The sequence below is a fragment of the Bombina bombina genome, chromosome 4 (genome assembly GCF_027579735.1).
Source record: "Bombina bombina isolate aBomBom1 chromosome 4, aBomBom1.pri, whole genome shotgun sequence".
Taxonomy (NCBI): Eukaryota; Metazoa; Chordata; class Amphibia; order Anura; family Bombinatoridae; genus Bombina; species Bombina bombina.
In genome coordinates this window covers 992,215,760-992,234,722 of record NC_069502.1, presented here as the reverse complement: position 1 = coordinate 992,234,722, position 18,963 = coordinate 992,215,760, and the positions used below count along the sequence as shown (strand labels likewise).

Genomic DNA, 18,963 nt, shown 5'->3' with positions numbered 1-18,963 from the left:
TTTGAATAACTAACACTAATAATGTTAGTGAACCAATTAAAGCCACTGCCTGTTCTAGCATTTGCACAAGAAAAAAAAAAAGGGTAAAAAACAAATGTGTGCGAAAAAGTGTCAGGAAGTTTAAGATTGCATAACATCTTATTGAAAAATAAAAAGCTATATACCACAACCAGCAGAAGTGGCACAGAGGAGAGCAGCTAGTGCAATGTGATTTATTACTGCTGCATATAAATATCATCCTCTTACGTGTTCAACAGTCCAGCCTCATTTTTTCTGCTCTTTGAGTTCAGAAACAGGCACTTGAAATAAAATGCTGTCCCATTGAAATACTAGTCCTTACCCCAACCACCGTTTTTTGCATTTACTCTGCAGAATACATTAACTGCTGAGATTGGCATCTACCTAACATTTCATTTTTATATATATTTTTTTATATAAATACCATTTAGAGACCAGTAGCAAAGAATTCATTTCTGAAGGACTAACAGGTAAACCTGAACAAATTGCACCATTAAATACCAACAAACAGTAAAGCCAAGTATTTAGCAATTATCTTGCTTATTAAGGAAATGTTTTGATCATCATTTCATTTAAAAGCTACCATGTTCAGTAAGTTTCTGTTATACAGACAACAGTGTATTTAACTTCTGTAGACTTTAAAAATGTAGCCATGTTTCAGTGCAACAAAGCAACGAGAAAACGAATAAATAGTGAAAGCCTATAAACTGAAGGTTTTCTGCCCTCTCTGGGCCACAGGCCTTTTAATGTGCTGCAATATGTTGCATATCACTGGTTCTCAATGGATTGAGATGGGTATTTTGTCAAGTCCTTTGTCTTCAGTTGCAATTGTTTCATTGCTACAAAAAACATAATTTATGTAAGAACTTACCTGATAAATTCATTTATTTCATATATGTATAAGAGTCCATGAGCTAGTGACGTATGGGATATACATTCCTACCAGGAGGGGCAAAGTTTCCCAAACCTTAAAATGCCTATAAATACACCCCTCACCACACCCACAATTCAGTTTAACGAATAGCCAAGAAGTGGGGTGATAAAAAAGGAGCGAAAGCATCAAAAAAATAAGGAATTGGAATAATTGTGCTTTATACAAAAAATCATAACCACCACAAAAAAGGGTGGGCCTCATGGACTCTTGCTAATATGAAAGAAATTAATTTATCAGGTAAGTTCTTACATAAATTATGTTTTCTTTCATGTAATTAGCAAGAGTCCATGAGCTAGTGACGTATGGGATAATAAATACCCAAGATGTGGAACTTCCACGCAAGAGTCACTAGAGAGGGAGGGATAAAATAAAGACAGCCTATTCCATTCCCTAGTATGAAGGAATGGAAAAAAACCTCTGAAGACATAGAAGATAAAATAAGCAGAAATAAAATGTTAGCTAGTTTTGAAAAAGAACTAGTTACCTCAATATCCAAAATAATCAACACCTTTTCAACAAAAAACAAATGTACTCTAATAAAAAATAAAAAAGTAGATTTGTTAGTGTCAATATCTGATGAAGAAAAGTTCTGAAAGAGAAAAAACATCATCAGAGAAGGATAATTCAGTATGTTGTTGGTCATTTGAAACTTCATCAAAAAGAAGTTTGAAAAAGACCTAAAAATTTTTTAATAGAAGGCGCAAAGTCAGACAAAGCCTTAACCTAGAATCAGAAAAATATTCTTATAAATTTTCTAAGTATATCTTGTACATATGATGTAAAAAGAAAAGCAATACATAAAGCATAAATACTAATGGATTCTGCATGTAAAAGTTTATCATGATAACTTATTACAAACCATAGCTAAAGATAAAGATTCATAACATTTAAAATAAATGAACTTAGCTTTGGTAGGACTTCTTAGTCAACAGGAATCCCTCAGTATGTTCTGATCCAGGAATAATTTATGGAAAATCTTGAAATATGTAATAGAAAAAAACAACATATAAAGCAAAATTATCAAATTCCTTAAATGACAGTTTCAGGAATGGGGAAAAATGCAAAACAAACAAGCCTCTAGCAACCAGAAGCAACAAAAAAGTGAGACTCAAAAAAGTGACGCCCACACTTTTTGGCGCAAAAAAACGTCTGTAACACACATGCGTCAAAAATGACGCAACCATGTGTAAACTTCCGGCGTCAACTATGGCGCCGGAAATGACAAAATTTTGCGCCAAAAAAGTTCACGCCAAGAATGACGCAATAAATTGAAGCATTTTCTGCCCCCGCGAGCCTAACAGCCCGCAAGGAAAAAAGTCAATTAGAAAATTTCTTTAAGGTAAGAAAAAATATTTTATTCATATGCATTTTCCCAAATAATAAAACTGACAGTCTGAAAGAAGGAATACTGATTATCCTGAAACATGGCAAATATAAGTTTAAATACATATATTTAGAACTTTACGTATAAAGTGCCCAACCATAGCTTAGAGTGTCACAAAAAATAAGACTTACTTACCCCAGGACACTCATCTACATATAGCAGATAGCCAAACCAGTACTGAAATGAGAATCAGTAGAGGTAATGGTATATAAGAGTATATCGTCGATCTGAAAAGGGAGGTAAGAGATGAATCTCTACGACCGATAACAGAGAACCTATGAAATAGATCCCGTAGAAGGAGACCATTGAATTCAAATAGGCAATACTCTCTTCACATCCCTCTGACATTCACTGCACTCTGAGAGGAAAACCGGCTCATATCGCATATCAACGTAGAATCTAGCACAAACTTACTTCACCACCTCCACGGGAGGCAAAGTTTGTAAAACTGAATTGTGGGTGTGGTGAGGGGTGTATTTATAGGCATTTTAAGGTTTGGGAAACTTTGCCCCTCCTGGTAGGAATGTATATCCCATACGTCACTAGCTCATGGACTCTTGCTAATTACATGAAAGAAAGGAAGACTTCAGATTGCAGCAAGTGAAGTGCCAGTAAAACGTGTGCTTCTCAGTTCCCCACAGATCAACTTGTGTCTTGCAGAACAGATCCTGGTTTATCGCTGAGCCACTGAGTCACTTTTTGAGCTGCGTTGTCCCCTTGCATTGCAAGGAAAGGATTTGTGGTGCTCGAATGCAGAGTGGCAGCCTGAGCTCCAGTTAGTAGATTGCTCAGGGGTAATTGCGCAGCTCCAAAAATCTGCAGTTGCTGCAATTCTTGCTCGTTATGTTGCTGATGCTGATGCATTAACTGATATAACAAGGCGTGGTATTGTTCTGGAGTGAGTTGCTGAGAACTAAGCAGCTGCTGAAATTGCTGGTGTTGCTGGTGAAGGAGTAGTTGTCTCTGTTGGTCAGTAAGTAATCCTAATCCTAAAGCACTGTTTGTTAGTGTGGAGGTGATGGGGTGTGTGACATTAGGCAGTATAGACCCATGAGTAAGAGCAGTATTCTGGGACAAACTGGCAGGAGTTTGGATCACTCCATTAAGGGCTCCTACAATGCCATTTATTGCCAACTGATTTCCTGGCAAGGCCCCAATTATTGCACCCATAACCGGCACAGAATGAAGGGCTTGTGTGACAGTCTGAATGCCGCTTGTTAGTGTTCCCATAGTCACTCCATTTATCCTCTGAACTCCCTGAACCTGTTGTGCTGGACTATGTCGTCCAGGTGGTGGCGTTGAAAGAGATGATGAAATGCTGGTGCTTTGTCCACTTGAGGCGAGATCCTGATTTAGTACTTGAAGTGTATTGTCTGTCTGGAAGTTTCCTAAGTGAGGACTTTTACAGATATTCAGTGAATCCGTATTAAAAGCGTTGTGTAATGAGTATGTATGCACATGAGGAGAATCATTAGGGTTGGATCATATTGATGGAAAAGGAACCGATAACTGAGCATTTAGAAGTTGCAGACGCTCCTTTTTGAGTTAAATTCTTAATTTGTTCTTCAAGTCGCCTGTTCTCTACTTGCAGCTGATGTAGCAATTTCAGCATTCCTAATATGTCATTATTAGTCCCTTGCTCCTGCAGGAATTGCTGTCCTTCGGCCCACTGTCTCTCCAGAAGCTGTTCCATACTGCTTGCCACTGGCAGAATATTTTCTAAACTACCATTTCCTGACTGTTCATAGCGAGTTTAGAGATTATTCAAAGGAGACCGTGGCGAGAGAATTCCTCTAGGGGAGGCTCCCTTCACAGTAAGGCTTCAGTTATTGTCTCCAAGATCTTGATCTGCTTGAGTGCTTTCATTCAGTCCTGGGAGAGAACCTATGGTAGGATTGGAATTATTTCGGCTACTGTATAAGTGAGATGAAACCACAGTTGGGCAGGATCCAGGAAGAGCATTTACCTAAGTAGTAGAAGTGCTGGCAGGAACATTAGTTGAAGACAAAGATGGTGAGGAACTTCCTTGTTGCGCAACAGTTGCTGTGGTCTGTGCAACATAAGAACTGGAGACTGGAGTGCAGCAACCAGACAGTGCACTGGGAAAGCACAAGGCTGCATCAGTGTTAAAGTAGGCACCTGATCCAACTGGAGAAGATCCAATACTTAAACTTTGCAAGCTTCCATTCCTTAGCAATGTGGGAGACTTTTGAAGACCACAGCTTGCTGCAGATGCAACAGATGATGTTGGAGAAGCAGAAGAAACTGATAAATGAGATGCTGTTTCTTGGCATTTGCCTCCCCTGGGCCTACCAGGCCTGTGTTTACTCTGTTTGTTTCCTTTACGTCTCTTTCCTTTTACAGCATCTTCATCTATCAAAGAAGGTTGTACCCGTTTGTAACCAGTCACAGTAAGGCTTGAATTCATAAAATCTCCTGGTACGTTATCATAGTTTTTGGTTTGAAAAGACATGTTTGGGTTTGTAGGAAGGCCCATTAAGGAACTAAAACTGTTCATAGAGACCTCCTGAAGTCCAAGTTCTCCCTTAGTTACCTCTTTGGTTAATGGTGGCTATGGAGGTTGATGATAACTTTCTGTTTGCAATTCAGAATCTGTAAAACTCAGGAACTCTTGAGGTGACTGAGCAGAACTTCCAGAGGATGACTTAACACTGTTTGGTGTACCAGAAAAATAACCATGCTGAAAAGGACTTGTTGATGCTGTGTTCCCTGCACAATTCCTGCCACTGCCAGACTTTCTTCCATGCTGAATGGAATTGTGACTTATGGTCTTCTTTGCTTTAGCCTCTAAATTCCGGGCTTCCAGACCATCTTTTACACTTGATGGATGCACAGAAACTTCCTGGAAATTCGCATTTGTAAACCGAGCAGCAGTATCTTCCAAACGCTTTACACTTGCCACAGTGGAGTTGTTACTGCTACAGGTAAATGTCTTTTCAGTAGTTACTGTCAGAGAAGGGACTAATGCTGTTAAAGGTTCCATTTGCTTCCTGGATTTCTGTCTGTGCTTTTCTTTCTCTTTATGCTTCAGCTTGCTGTAGTGGTATTTACAATAACCACAGTATTGGACATTGTCTGCACCATTTCCCTCTTCTTCACAAAGAAGTCCAGCAAATTGCACACAGGTTACATGGAAAGCCTGTCGACATCTGTGTTTATTGCAGGTCATACAAGCACCAGTAGCTGCTTTGCTTTCCCTTCCTTCCGTGTGACATATGTAGCACGTCTTATTGTAGCGCTCATATGGCACTGACTGCAACACAATAGTCTCCATTGTAGAAACATTAGCAAACTGAACTTCTGGGATATATAGTGCACATACCACATGAGCCCAGCCCCTATTATCCTTTGGCTTTAATGCACTATCCTTATGAGGACATAATTAACATCTCACCCTGGCTGCTCTTTCCTGAGATTCCTGAGACACATTTCCTACAAAACCACGGTCCAGTTGGCACTTGCACTATGCCATAACAAGCTTGATGCACCACCACATTGCAGCTGTGCCCGTCGCAGTACACCAGTGGATTTTCGACCCAGCCCCTCTCGTCCGAGCACACGCAGCAGCCTCCGATCATCTCCTTCATACTAGTCAGGAGCTCTTCCTCTGCTGGCACTATTGGCTCCCCAGACACCACCTACAGGGGCCTGATCCAAAGGAAACGAGAAAAAAAGACAAACACACATACACCAATTACTCTTATTACAATCCTCTGCAGATCCAGCTTTAGAGGCTCAGCAACCAGCGCCGACCAAGGGCTGCCTCCCGCATTACGAACACTGAAGTTGCCTCATGTCGCCGGGGCTGCCCGGACTGGCAGTGGCTTCTCCCATGTGAAGGTTTTTATACAAGTAATTTACATCCTTGCTTATTAAGCATAAGAATATTTGTTTCACCACTTTTTATCGTTTTAACTGTTTTATGGTGTGCATTGATCCATGTTTTTATATTTGAATGTTTAGAGATTTGTATGCATATGTAATAAATAATTATTTAGCATCATCCTCCACATACTATTAGTTGTACATTTAGGTTATTTGTACATCGAGTACTAACCCAAACAGTATTAGCCATACCTCAGCCTTCTTCACGTCAGGTGCTCTGTTCATAAACAACACTTATTATAGATCTTTCATTGGCAGCTAGGTGCCAATTGTCCAGAGCTAAAAGGTACTTTGAACTCTGGGCGCTAGGTCTTTACCAATCAGAAATAATATCTGTTAGACCAGGTCCAAACAAGGTCTTTAAAGAAAAGTATTCTCCAGCTGTGATCAATAAAAACGACCTTTATTGTGTATACAGGGTCCAAATAAGCAACGTTTCGGGCTAACACTTAAACTTCAAGCTTGAAAAAGGGCTAAGTGTTAGCCTGAAATGTTGCATATTTGGACCCTGTATACACAATAAAGGTCGTTTTTATTGGTCACAGCTGGAGAATACTTTTCTTTCTGGATCTTGCTGGGCTTGGTAAGCCTTCTTTGTGCTTCTGTGAGTGGCGGGTGCTGTATTTCATTAGCCTGTTCCAAACAAGGTCTTACCCTTGTAAGGAATTGCCAAAAGCTTAACTCTAGAGGAGACATCTGCTTACCAAGATTTCAGCCACAGAGCCCTGCGGCCTAGCACAGCGAAACTAGATGTCTTGGCTCCCAGCCTAATCACTTGCAGAATAGTATCAGAAATAAAGGAATTGGCTAGCTTAAGAGCCTTAATCCTGTCTTGGATCTCATCCAATGGAGTCCCTGCCTGGAGGGAATTGGATAAGGCATCAAACCAGTCGGATGCAGCACTTGTAACTGTGGCAATACACACTGCAGGTTGCCATAGGAGACCTGAATGAACATATATTCTTTTTAAATAAAGCTCCAGTTTCTTGTCCATAGGATCTTTAAAAGAACAACTATCCTCAATAGGAATAGTAGTTCTCTTAGCCAGTGTAGAAATAGCCCCTTCTGCCTTAGGAACCGTGTGCCATGGTTCCATTATGGAGTCAGCGACTGGAAACATCTTCTTGAAAATAGGAGAAGGAGAAAATGATACCCCTGGTCTCTCCCATTCCTGAGAAATAATATCCCTAGCATGGTCTGGGACAGGGAAGACCTCCTTAGAGGAAAGAACCTCAAAGTAATTATTGAGTTTGCTAGCTTTCTTAGGTTGGACAACGACAGGGATGTCTGAGTCTTCCAAAGTAGCTAAAACCTCCTTCAACAGCACACAAAGTTGTTCAAGTTTAAATCTGAAGGACACCCTTTCAGCTTCAGACAAGTTACACTTTCTGACTCTGAGATGTCACCCTCAGATAGTCCTGAGGAATCTTCCTCATCAGATTTAAGAGGATGGGCCATTTGAGAAGCATTACTGGAACTGGAGACATTAGGCTCAGTAGTGAAAATCTTTTCTTTGCACTATAAAGTTTTCTTAACACATGAGGAACAGAATGGCATAGGTGAAGCAATCCGGGCTTCTAAACATAAAAGACAATTATTCATAGGAGACTCCTGTTCTAAATCAGGCATTGTCTTATACAAAAAAAATTCCCAGAACAAGAAAAAAACAACACACACATTTTCAATGCACACCTACTATGGGCTCGATGATTGAAAGCTCTCTAAGCTGGCGAGATTATTAAGGAATGCTCACCAGTCCTTCTATTCTATTCTATTTCCCTGGTGGAATAATCTAAAGCCAGGGTGTCTCGCTAAGGGGCATATACTGCATTTTCATGTGAAATGTGCACAACAAAATTCGTATTTTGAAAATTATACAAAACAAATATTTCAACCATTTATACAAAAATAAGTAGAGAAAAATTGTATTGTTAAAGTGCATCAAAAATCGTAACAAAATTCTTCACCAAAAATCGTATGTTAACAAAAAAGTAAAATTAATATGTACTTTACACGTGAATAAATCAAATGAAATATGCACAGCGTAAATTGTAATTGTAGTACACTGGATGTGCAAAAATCACACAGAAATTTGAACTTATAAATACAAAATGCAAAAGTGTAATTGTTGTTTTTTCGGAAAATGGGCTGAACATGGGCGTATATGAAAATGTCTCTCTAATCACAGCGTAATTCTATAAAGATTTTCGCACTGTAGATCTCACAGTTTTTTCTCACCAACTAAAAGTTGGCAAGTTTTTCTCAAAACAATATAAAGACTTATAACCGCAAAAGAAAAACAAAAGCATACTAAAATATAGGCAAATGTAAGATGCTTTATGGTGAGTTACATTGGCTGCAGGATTTTAATTTTAAAGTGCTCCCCCTGCTCCCTGCTAACTTCGCACTAAGGAGCGAAGTTTCCCTATCCTGCAAGCTTGATTACTTTAATAGGAGCCATCTCGCAACTCACAGGGAATGCCCCTTTTTTACGATCATTGCACCGGGGCAGCCCTGCGAGTGTCAGCGAGAAAAAGAAGGTTTGAGCTGGTGAAGATTATATCATCGAGCTTTATATATTGCCTTTTAAAATGTATCTCTTGCTCCTGTGCTTTACAACAGGACTTGATTAGAAATAGGGATAAAAAAGACGTAACTGAGCATTATACACTCAAAGTACACAACCTCAAGTGACCTCACACCTCAGCTTGGCTGAGGCGCCTACCTGATACCCCAAGCAGGAACGAAAAATCTGACTCCCAAGAACAGGTCTAAACAGCCGACACCGTTCCGTAGCTTGTTCCGAATATGTGTCACGTGATCGGACTAAACTTACTGCTCCACAGAGAGGCGCGGAAATTAACAGAGTCACTTCCTGGTTACGCTGAACACAGCGTAAAAAAGTAGCAGTAACCCTAGAAACTACACAGATAAATATCAGCCCCAACTGTTTGCTGCATAAACATACATACTTTAAACATTAAAAGGACCAACATGTTACCATAAGAGCCCTAAAAGATTTTACCCCTTCACCACCTGAAGAGATTAAACAGTCTCAGTCACAAATTGTAGTGCCTGCTTCATGCCCACATCAATCCTAAATAAGGATTACCTTGTCCCATATTGATTTTCAGTTATGCAGGGTCAATTTATTAAAGTGCATATTCTCCCCACCTGGAAGCAAAAGCACTTACCTGCTGCATCAGCTGTCCGGCATGTAGACAGCTCACTAGGTATGAAAGGACACAGTTCCTCACAGAGACCAGAGGAATAGAAAGGACAGAGTCACCTACTCTGACTTTCTATACTAGGGCACCAAAATGTTAGGAAAAGCACAGTAAGGCCCACCTCACAAATTCCTAACTGCTTGAAAGCCACCACTAAACTTACTAAAGAGATTGATGTGGAATACAGCTAGACCCATAAACTTGCTTGTAGAAAAATCTAGTTTTCCTTCAGACACCAACACTTCACCTTCTCCATGTAATGAAGGCAAAGAGAATGACTGAGGTTTGTGGGAAGGGGAGTGATACTTAACAGCTTGGCTGTGGTGCTCTTTGCTAACTCCTGCTGGCCAGGAGTGATATTCCCAACAGTAATTGATGATCCCGTGGACTCACCATATCTTAGGAAAGAAACATAATTTTGATGACTTATTATTACATACCAGTGAAGCATCCTGCAACTGGTCCCACATCTATATGTTTGTAAGACGTACATGAAACATTTAAATATTCATCGTTTGTTAAGAGACAAAAATGCCCACCAGGCTCCGCACACCTATTCTGTGTGTATTTTGGTATGTAAAGTTTTTCCAATGACGATTGACTTGTGAATACGTTTTCCTGCTTGCACACACTAATTTATGCATGTGCAATTTGAAATAGCTAACTGAAAAATATTAAATGTGCACTACTAAACTGTCATACAAGAAAACAGCTAACTGGACAAGAAGAAAGCTGTGGGTGGAGCTAAAAAACGATTAATAAGTAAAATTTTCATGTACTTCTTCAAAACTTATAGATGTGGAACCCGTTGCAAGATACTTGTCTGGTATATAACAATAAGTAATAAAGACTATTGGGTTTTATTCCTTTTGGGAAAGGGGAATTCCCTAAAGTCTGAGACCTCTGCAAGGTTTGTAAAGGACCATTACACTTAAAATGTAACACACATAAAATGTCTCATTATTGAAATTACAACATTATTGCTATATATATATTAATTATTTATTTTGCTGCCTATTGATGTAAAATATATTTCAAAATTGTGCTTGTTCCACTTTATCCAAGGGAAGCTTGGGTTAAAACTGTTATCTAATTGTCTTGGAAATTAGTATTAAATATCTGTTTAATTAACTATTATTAATTAAAAGGACATTGTCTATTAGATTTTCTTTGCATAAATGTTTTGTAGATTATCCATTTATATAGCCCATTTGGGAATGTTTTTGTAAAAATGTATAGATTTGACTTCTAACCAATCCCCAATGTTTTAGATGTATACTGATGTCTACAGACTCCTGGTTGTGTAATGGGTCTTTTCCTATGCAAGGGGGGGGGGGGGTCTGCTCTTCTTCTTTCCCAGTCCCTTTCAGTGGGTGTCCCAGTCTAACCTCATCAACAGTGCTAAATGGAGAGCTTCTAAGTAAGTTTTTTTGTTTTTTTTAAATTCTTTTTATTGAGAAAACACAGGGTTACAAAAATGGTTCACATACATCATTATGTTAACAGTGTACCATAATACATCAAGATACGGACTAGCATAGACTCTTAACATAGAGCGTATAGCTTATACTACCCACCCCATTGGGAAACAACAGTATCCACAAACATTTTCAAAAGGTATTTCAGCTACAAATATATTTTTATCATGAGCAAGATTTTGTGTTTTGGGCTTGCCAGATTGCATTTGAAAAAGCAAGAACCTGCAGAATACCACAATTGACATGGCATGTGTTTTGAGCATGGTGATGCTGTCTGATATTATAAGAATTCTCAACAAAGCAGGGTGGGTGTAATATCACAGAGAGAGTCAACAGTGTTTCAGTTCTACTAGGCTTTCAGATAAATTCAAGATGAAGCTATTAAGAATGCAAATATATAAGGCATGGGCTGCATTCATCAATTAAGCCTGTGAGGATCATAGCATAGGAGAGTTAACTAAAAGACAGTTTTTTCTTCAGTTGAGATAGCTAATATTATGTATCTCCTAGCCTAGCAGAATTTCAAAATTGTGCTGGTATGATAAAGAAGCAATACCGTTATTGACCACAAGAGGTCCTCAAATACACATAGTGGACAGTAATGAGTACGTAACAAATCCTCAATGTTAAGCTATAACTCAGAACTGTCTTGAAGATAATAGTAGTCCTGTGCTTCTCATAATTTTCCTTATAAACTAACAAAAAAATAAAGAGTAAACAAACACAATAAAAACATACAAAACAACAAGAACTTCAAAGAAAATAATGAAAAAAAAAATAAATAAATAACAGGTCAGATAGCAGTTTTCTTTTACAAACATCCGTTCTTTGTATAAGAGGGAATTGTAGTGCATTGTAGTAAGTATATGGAGATCGTTAATATCAGCTACAGTTTCAGTTATAGATGCTCTTTTAATGAATACATGACTTTAATTACCAGTGGTGACCCATGCAAGAGGTGTACAATTTGTAGCATGTTAATTTTGCTTGCATAAAATGTCAGATTTGCCTTCTGAAATACGGTGCAATGTAAATCACACTATCCAATGCCCCATCTAGAAGAGTGCGATACCCAGTGCCGAAGGTGGAAATAATAATAAAATACTAAGTAAAGGGTGATGGCTGTAGGCAACCAAGAATAACTAAATAACCATTTAAAAATAAAACCATGAAGAAGGTACCTATATAACCTAAAAAAATATTCCACTAATCTATCCAGAGTAGCAGGTTTGTGACAGATTATATTACATTAAAATGAGTATCAGTCCCGGTTTCTTATCGTATGGAGTCTTAAGAGTTTGATACTTCAGAGTTTAAATAAGTGATATACCTATACTTGCAGAGTGTACAAGCCAAGCTTCAGGAGGCATCCGGTAATGGGGGGAGAGTGAATCTGGACAAACAAGTCAGCCAATTCCAGCTCGGGTCAAGAACCGGTAATAATGATACCTCAGAAGAGTATAGTATGTCCCAGGAGAATGGCGACAAGAAGGTCTCCGCATATTGATGTCTTGTTGTGTCCCAGTATCCTGATCCACTGCAGTAATAACGAGTGTGGCCGTTGCTGACTTTATGGAAGGACCTGCAGATAGGCTGTTAATTTCAACATGGTTCAATGCCGCAACTACATTCTGTATGTGAGGGATCGTGTCGGCATTGTGCGCAGTTATCTCCAAAGTACCTTGCTCCATATTCAAAGTGCACGATTGTGCCGTTTGCGCCCTACAGCTCTCAAGGCAGATATTTTCCTTAGCGGGGCCTGGAAAGCTCAGTTTCCTATCTCTCTCTTCGATCATCCAGTAGTCGGCTGTAGTGGGCGTGGGGGCAGAGCTCGCCAAAGCATTAACAGGCTCTGTGGCCGTTGATTTCAGGTTGGATCGCTCAGAAGCCAGTCCCATCTCCACCCCAGTATTAGCGCAGGTCTCGTCTGCTGGTATCCGTCCCAGGCCTCGCCGTTTCTTATACGGATACACCTCCTTCAAAAGTTCTCCCAATGATGCAGATAGGGAATCAAATAAAGGTGCAAACATTTTAGTTAGGTCAGCAGTGATCTGTTCCATGTTGTCAGAACACACCAGAAAACTTGAGCTGTGAAAAACTATATACAGCGTGGCAGCATTAGGTCTCGCCACAACGCCAGTCCTCCTAAGTAAGTTTTTAAAAGGTTTTATACTGAATTTTTATATCAGTATCTGTGCATATTCTTCTTTATAGTAGTGTCTATCCCACACAGTTATAATGGGTGTATACTGTACATATAACTTAGCTGAACCAGTGCTAAACAACCTTAAAGGAAAAGAACAGGGCAGGGCTACACCAATCTCTTCCTTTAATTAAACTTTCGCAGACGATAATTCATTCTCATAATATGTATATTAGTTTGTGATTGGTCAGCAATACTAAAGTATTTCCCCCTGGCACTGATGTATACTGCTCTTGGCCAGGACACCAGGGCTACCTTATGTGTCTGCTAGTGAAGTAGGATTTTTGCTTTTTGATGTGCATTTTGTCAGAGGCAGTGTTTTTCCTTAGATGCATTGATGTACATTTTACATTTATCTTGTAGTCATTCTCCATAAGTTATATTTTGTACAATTTAATGATTTCGCATTCAATAAATTAATAAAGTGTGTAATCAATAAACAATCTTATCTGCTTTTTTTTGGGGGTGGGGATTTCATATTTTTGGGGAGCAGGTTACACCTGTAACTACTTTTTTTATCCACAGTGCCAATCTAAATTTTCTTTCTTTTTTTGAGTTACACTTATGTAATTAGTGATAAAGGACATTAAGTTATGGCCAGCAGTTGCCGAGCCTTGACTTTAGACTTCTGTAAGGCTAGTTTGCGCTACTACTCTGGCACTTCTTGCAGGTAAACTGGGAATGAAGAAAAGTGTTTTTTTTTTTTACTTTAAATCATATAAATTATGTTTCTCCACTCAGAACAGTGGAAGGGGGATATTTATCAAAGGTCTGGCGGACCTGTTTCGACAGTGCGGATCAGGTCCGCCAGACCTTGCTGAATGCGGAGAGCAATACACTCTCTGTATTCAGCATTGCATCAGCAGCTCTTGTGAGCTGCTGGTGCAATGCCACCCCCTGCAGATTTGCGACCAATTGACCGCCAGCAGGGGGTGTCAATCAACCCGATCGTACTCGATCGGATTGATTTTTGGCGATGTGTGTCCGTCTGCTCAAAGCAGGCAGACAGGGTTATGGAGCAGCGGTCTTTAGACCGCTGCTTCATAACTGCTGTTTCTGGTGAGCCTGCAGACTCGCCAGAAACACGGGCCCTCAAGCTCCATCCGGAGCTTGATAAATGGGCCCCAAAGTATTTACTAACCCATCCCTGATGTTTCGGATATTTGTTCTGTAAATCTCATTGGTCCTCATGTAACTCAAGATTGTTTTTTTGATGGGTGGGTGTTCTCATGGATATATTATTTTATTGTACTAAGTGAAAAACAAAACAGAATTTACTGTATTTGGGAAAGAAATCCCTGTTTTTGAAGACCCTATGGTCATCCATTGAAAGAAATCTATAAAACACATTATATGCATATTTAGGTGATCTTTGAGTTTTTTATGTATACAATATAGAAGGAACACCTGGTTATACTCCCAAGAAAAACTATAATAAGACTTTTCCAGGGAGGAAAACCCATACGCGATTTCAGTGACCTGCACAGACATATGAAGTTGTCATACATAGAGGCCTATTTATCATATGTCTGTCGGACCTGATCCGACAGTGCGGATCAGGTCTGACAGACATCGCTGAATGCGGAGAGCAATACGCTCTCCGTATTCAGCATTGCACCAGCAGCTCTTGTGAGCTGCTGGTGCAACACCGCCACCTGCAGATTCGCGGCCAATCGGCCACCAGCAGGGGGGTGTCAATCAACCCGATCGTACTCGATCGGGTTGAATTCTGGCGATTCCTGTCTGCCATATCAGAGCAGGCAGACAGGGTTATGGAGCGGCGGTCTTTAGACTGCTACTTCATAACTGGTGCTTCTGGCGAGCCTGCAGGCTTGCCAGAAACATGGGGCGTCAAGCTCCATTCGGAGCTTGATAGATAGGCCCCATGATATGATTCAGTATTGGCGATGGCTGGCTGACGTGTTTAAACATGGGCTTTTTCACGTCTGGAAATTAAGAATTTATTCTCATTTACTTAACTTTATATAAAAATCATAAATTGACTTTAAGAGGACTATAAATTAGCTTGGTACCAGATTCACAGTTTTAAAGTGTGATTTTAATTTTATGTTTAGATTTTCTTTAAATCAGGTAACATTTTTATTTAAATGTGATCTGAGCATGGGCAAAAAAATTAACATTTTTTTTTTTAAAAAAAAACTACAAGAAAAGCCAGTCCAAAAAGAGTTCCAGGCTGATGAAAAGTATAAAAATCATATGAAAAGCTAGAAAAGTGTTTTCTGGTGGATTGGAACAGACGCCTATGTTTTTATTGTATAGTTGTCAATAGTAAAGAAATAATAAAATTACCCTTCTACAACAACTTCTTCATCAGGTTTTTGCTTTTCTGGTGTCTCTTGATCTTCAGGTTTTTCTTCTGTGGGTTTGTCAGGTATCTCTGCCGTGCTGCAAACAAATGTAGATTTTTTTTTATAAAAATTATAATTAATTATGAAGGCAGAAAGTTTGTATTCAGTTCGTTGGTGATTTAATCCTACATCTTACAATTAATTTTGGATGAGATTTCTCTCCTTAGTTATATATCACATTCAGGATATAGGCTGTTTATAATGGCTTAAAGGGACAGTCTACTTGTTTACTTATTATTACATACAAGTGAAGCATTCTGCAACTGGTCCCACATCTATATGTTTGTAAGACGTGCATGAAACATTTAAATATTTGTTTGTTAAGAGACGAAAATGGCCACCAAACTCTGTCCACCTATTCTGTGTATATTTTCATATGTTAAGTTTTTCCAATAATGATTGACTCATGAATACGTTTTCCTACTTGCACACACTGATTTGTGCATGTGCAATTTGAAGTAGCTATCTGAAAAATATTAAATGTGCACTGCTAAACTGTCATACAAGAAAACAGCTAACTGGACAAGTAGAATGATGTGGGCGGAGCTAAAAAACGATTGTTAAGTAACAGTTTCAAAGTGGAACCCGTTGCAAGATGTTCATCTGGCATATAACAATAAGTAATAAAGACTATTGAGTATCATCCATCTTGGAAAAAAGGAATTCCATAAAGTCTGGGACCTCTGCAAGGTTTTTAAAGGGCCATTAAACTTAAAATGTAACGCATGTAAAATGTTTCATTATTGAAAGTACACCATTATTGCTATATACATTAATTATTTATTTTGCTGCCTACTGCTGTAAAATATATATAAAAATTGTGCCTGTTTCACATTATCCAAGGGAAGCTTGAGTTAACACTGTTATCTAATTGTCTTGGAAACTAGTGCCCCCCCCTCTAGTCGTTTGCTCTCTTAAGGTTGATTATCAGTTTTGCATCAACAATCATGATAGGAAAAGCATTATTTGCAATACCAGTGGGCAGGGCTGCCATCAGGGGGTGAATAGGGTGACAAAACTGTAGTCTACCTCATTACTTGTCAGATCAATGTAAACAAGTGCTGAGTGTCTGTGTCTGAGATTGTTTGTGTGTTTCTTTGCATGCTAGAGTGTCTATATGTGAATCCTTATGTGTATCTGTGTGTTTGTGTGTTACTACCTTTTCAACATTTCCAAGTTTGACTACACTTAAGAATAAAGTGGATATACGTTTTTGTCGCTTGGTCAAAAATTGCACATGTCAAAGGGGGGGGGGCTCTGATCAATGGTTAAGTAAGGGGCCTCAAAATTTCTAGTGGTGGCCCGTTTTAGGGCCGCTATCAGGGGGTGCATAGGGTGACTCCTGTCTGGGGCTCAGTGGGCCAGGGGGCCCCATGAGGCAAGTACAACTATTATTTAAAAAAAATATTTTTATTGTTTTACATTTTGGCAGCCACCAGAGGGCGCTACAGCAGAGTGCTATTGAGCGTGGGAAATGTCATTACAAGGAGTAAAGCACTGTGGAATAATAAAGAAGATGCGCTACAAAGCTAACCACACAGTTGGATATAAGTATAATATATTTATATTTTAAAATTAGATATCTCACTTGTGTACAAAAAAAAGGAAAACTTCAAACCAGTTCCATAAATAAAATTAATTGAGTTAACTTGCAAGCTAAAATCTAATAGAACCACCGGTGGTTAAAACTAATACTAATACATAATCTTAAGGGTTGCTATAGGATACTCAAATATATGTATCTTAAACCCATTAGTGGCATACAAACGTTCACAAAACAGGATCAGATGCAAATGTTACTAATCTCAAAATTCTTTCGAGAAAAGTGGGATTCACGAATTTGATATTCGGCTTTTTCAGAAACAGTGCCAAATAACTAAGCTTCCAACGGTTCTAGATCCACAAAATCAGTAGGCACAGATAATATAATATCCCACTGCTTTAGGGAACTGTAATTAAAAAAACAATACCTTGATATCTAATTTTTAAATATAAATATATTATACTTATATTCAACTGAGTGTGGTTAGCTTTGTAGCACATCTTCTTTATTATTCAATATTTCCATTACTAGGATTATTTACAGAATATAATCCTTTTTTGAAGTTGCTAATACCACCTCTCTGTTTAACTACTGAATATACTTATTTTTCTTAAGGAGTAAAGCATTAGCATTTAAGAGGATTTATGAGTGTGTACTAAAGCACTATGCACAACGTGAGACAGACTTGGCACTTCAGTTTGTACAGTGTGTGCCGGAGTCAGGCGGCAGATCACTTTCATTTGCAGAGTAGGTAGGACTTACTTAGTAAATGTTTTTTTTTTATTTATTTGTGCACTATCAGATTGTAACTTCAGTGTGGTAGTTGTGTGGTGGGGCCAGGGGTCCATAAAAACACATTTTCTTTTGCAATGTGCAGCAGTGTATTTATAATTATTTGACAATGCTGTAGAAATTCTATATTTAAAACCATGAAGAATTGTTTCCTCAATACACAAATGGTAGGTGCCCTTTTGGCAGATATGATTTTTTTTAATTTATATAAATATTTAAATTACATTCCAGTTTACTGCCCCTTTATGCAAGGACTTTCCAGATGCCAGGAGGCATTTTATCTAAGATTTTACATCTGCATAAAATGTTATACTCTCAGGCTAAGATTGCTCAGTGTTTGAAATGAGACAGGTTAACTTAACACTGTTCAGTTTACACTACAGCTGACTTAATTTTGAAATACACACAAACAAGCCTAAATCCTGCATTTAACCAGGTTTAATGGTATGAGACCTAGTGCCCCAGCTTATGGTTCCATGAAGACCACAAAGAGTACAGCATTTTCAAAATCCATAAGTACAGCTGACAGATTGGAACATTTGTACACCAGATTTGAAGAGGTGCTCTTTGTTAGGGAAAATGGGGAGGGGGGGGGACCCAAACATATGTCAACCTTTCAAAAGTACATTTCTTCATCTACCCATTCTGACAGATCAATAATGTACAATTTTGAATTCACAGAAGTATTTTTCTTTGCACATTTACAAATATGATTCTTTAAAAAGTGATCTCTTAATTTCTGCTATTTTTTTAATCATGCATGTCACACACTGTTGATTTAGGTGATGGCAATGTGCAGACATTTTACCTCCTGTGAGTGTTTATGTGGGTGTCTGAGTTTATGTCTTTGTGCTTTTGTTGGTGTCTCTATGAGTGTGTGTGTATTTGTTTCTGTGGATCTCTCTGTGAGGATTTGTGTGTATGTCTTTGTGCATTTTCTGTGGATGTCTCTGTGAGGGTGTGTGCATGTATGTCTTTGTGTGTTTTCTGGGGATGTCTGTGTGTGTGTGTGTCTTTGTGTGTTTTCTGTGGGTGTCTTTAAGTGTGTATTTCTTTGTGTATTTTCTGAGGCTGTCTCTGTGGGTGTTTCCTTGGGTGTATGTGCAAGG

At 38.7% G+C, this 18,963-nt stretch overlaps 1 protein-coding gene and 1 pseudogene across 1 annotated transcript in view; both read right to left on the bottom strand.

The window, feature by feature from the left end:
* The window catches only part of LOC128658145 (protocadherin Fat 4-like), a 651,406-nt gene that overhangs the window by 165,165 nt on the left and 467,278 nt on the right, over window positions 1-18,963 (bottom strand). Inside the window, exon 41 of the mRNA XM_053712644.1 lies at window positions 15,461-15,556. Within this exon, the coding sequence (XP_053568619.1) occupies window positions 15,461-15,556 (96 nt within the window). The remainder of the gene's footprint in view (window positions 1-15,460; window positions 15,557-18,963) is intronic.
* Window positions 2,979-6,175, bottom strand: LOC128657660 (protein AF-10-like; annotated as a pseudogene).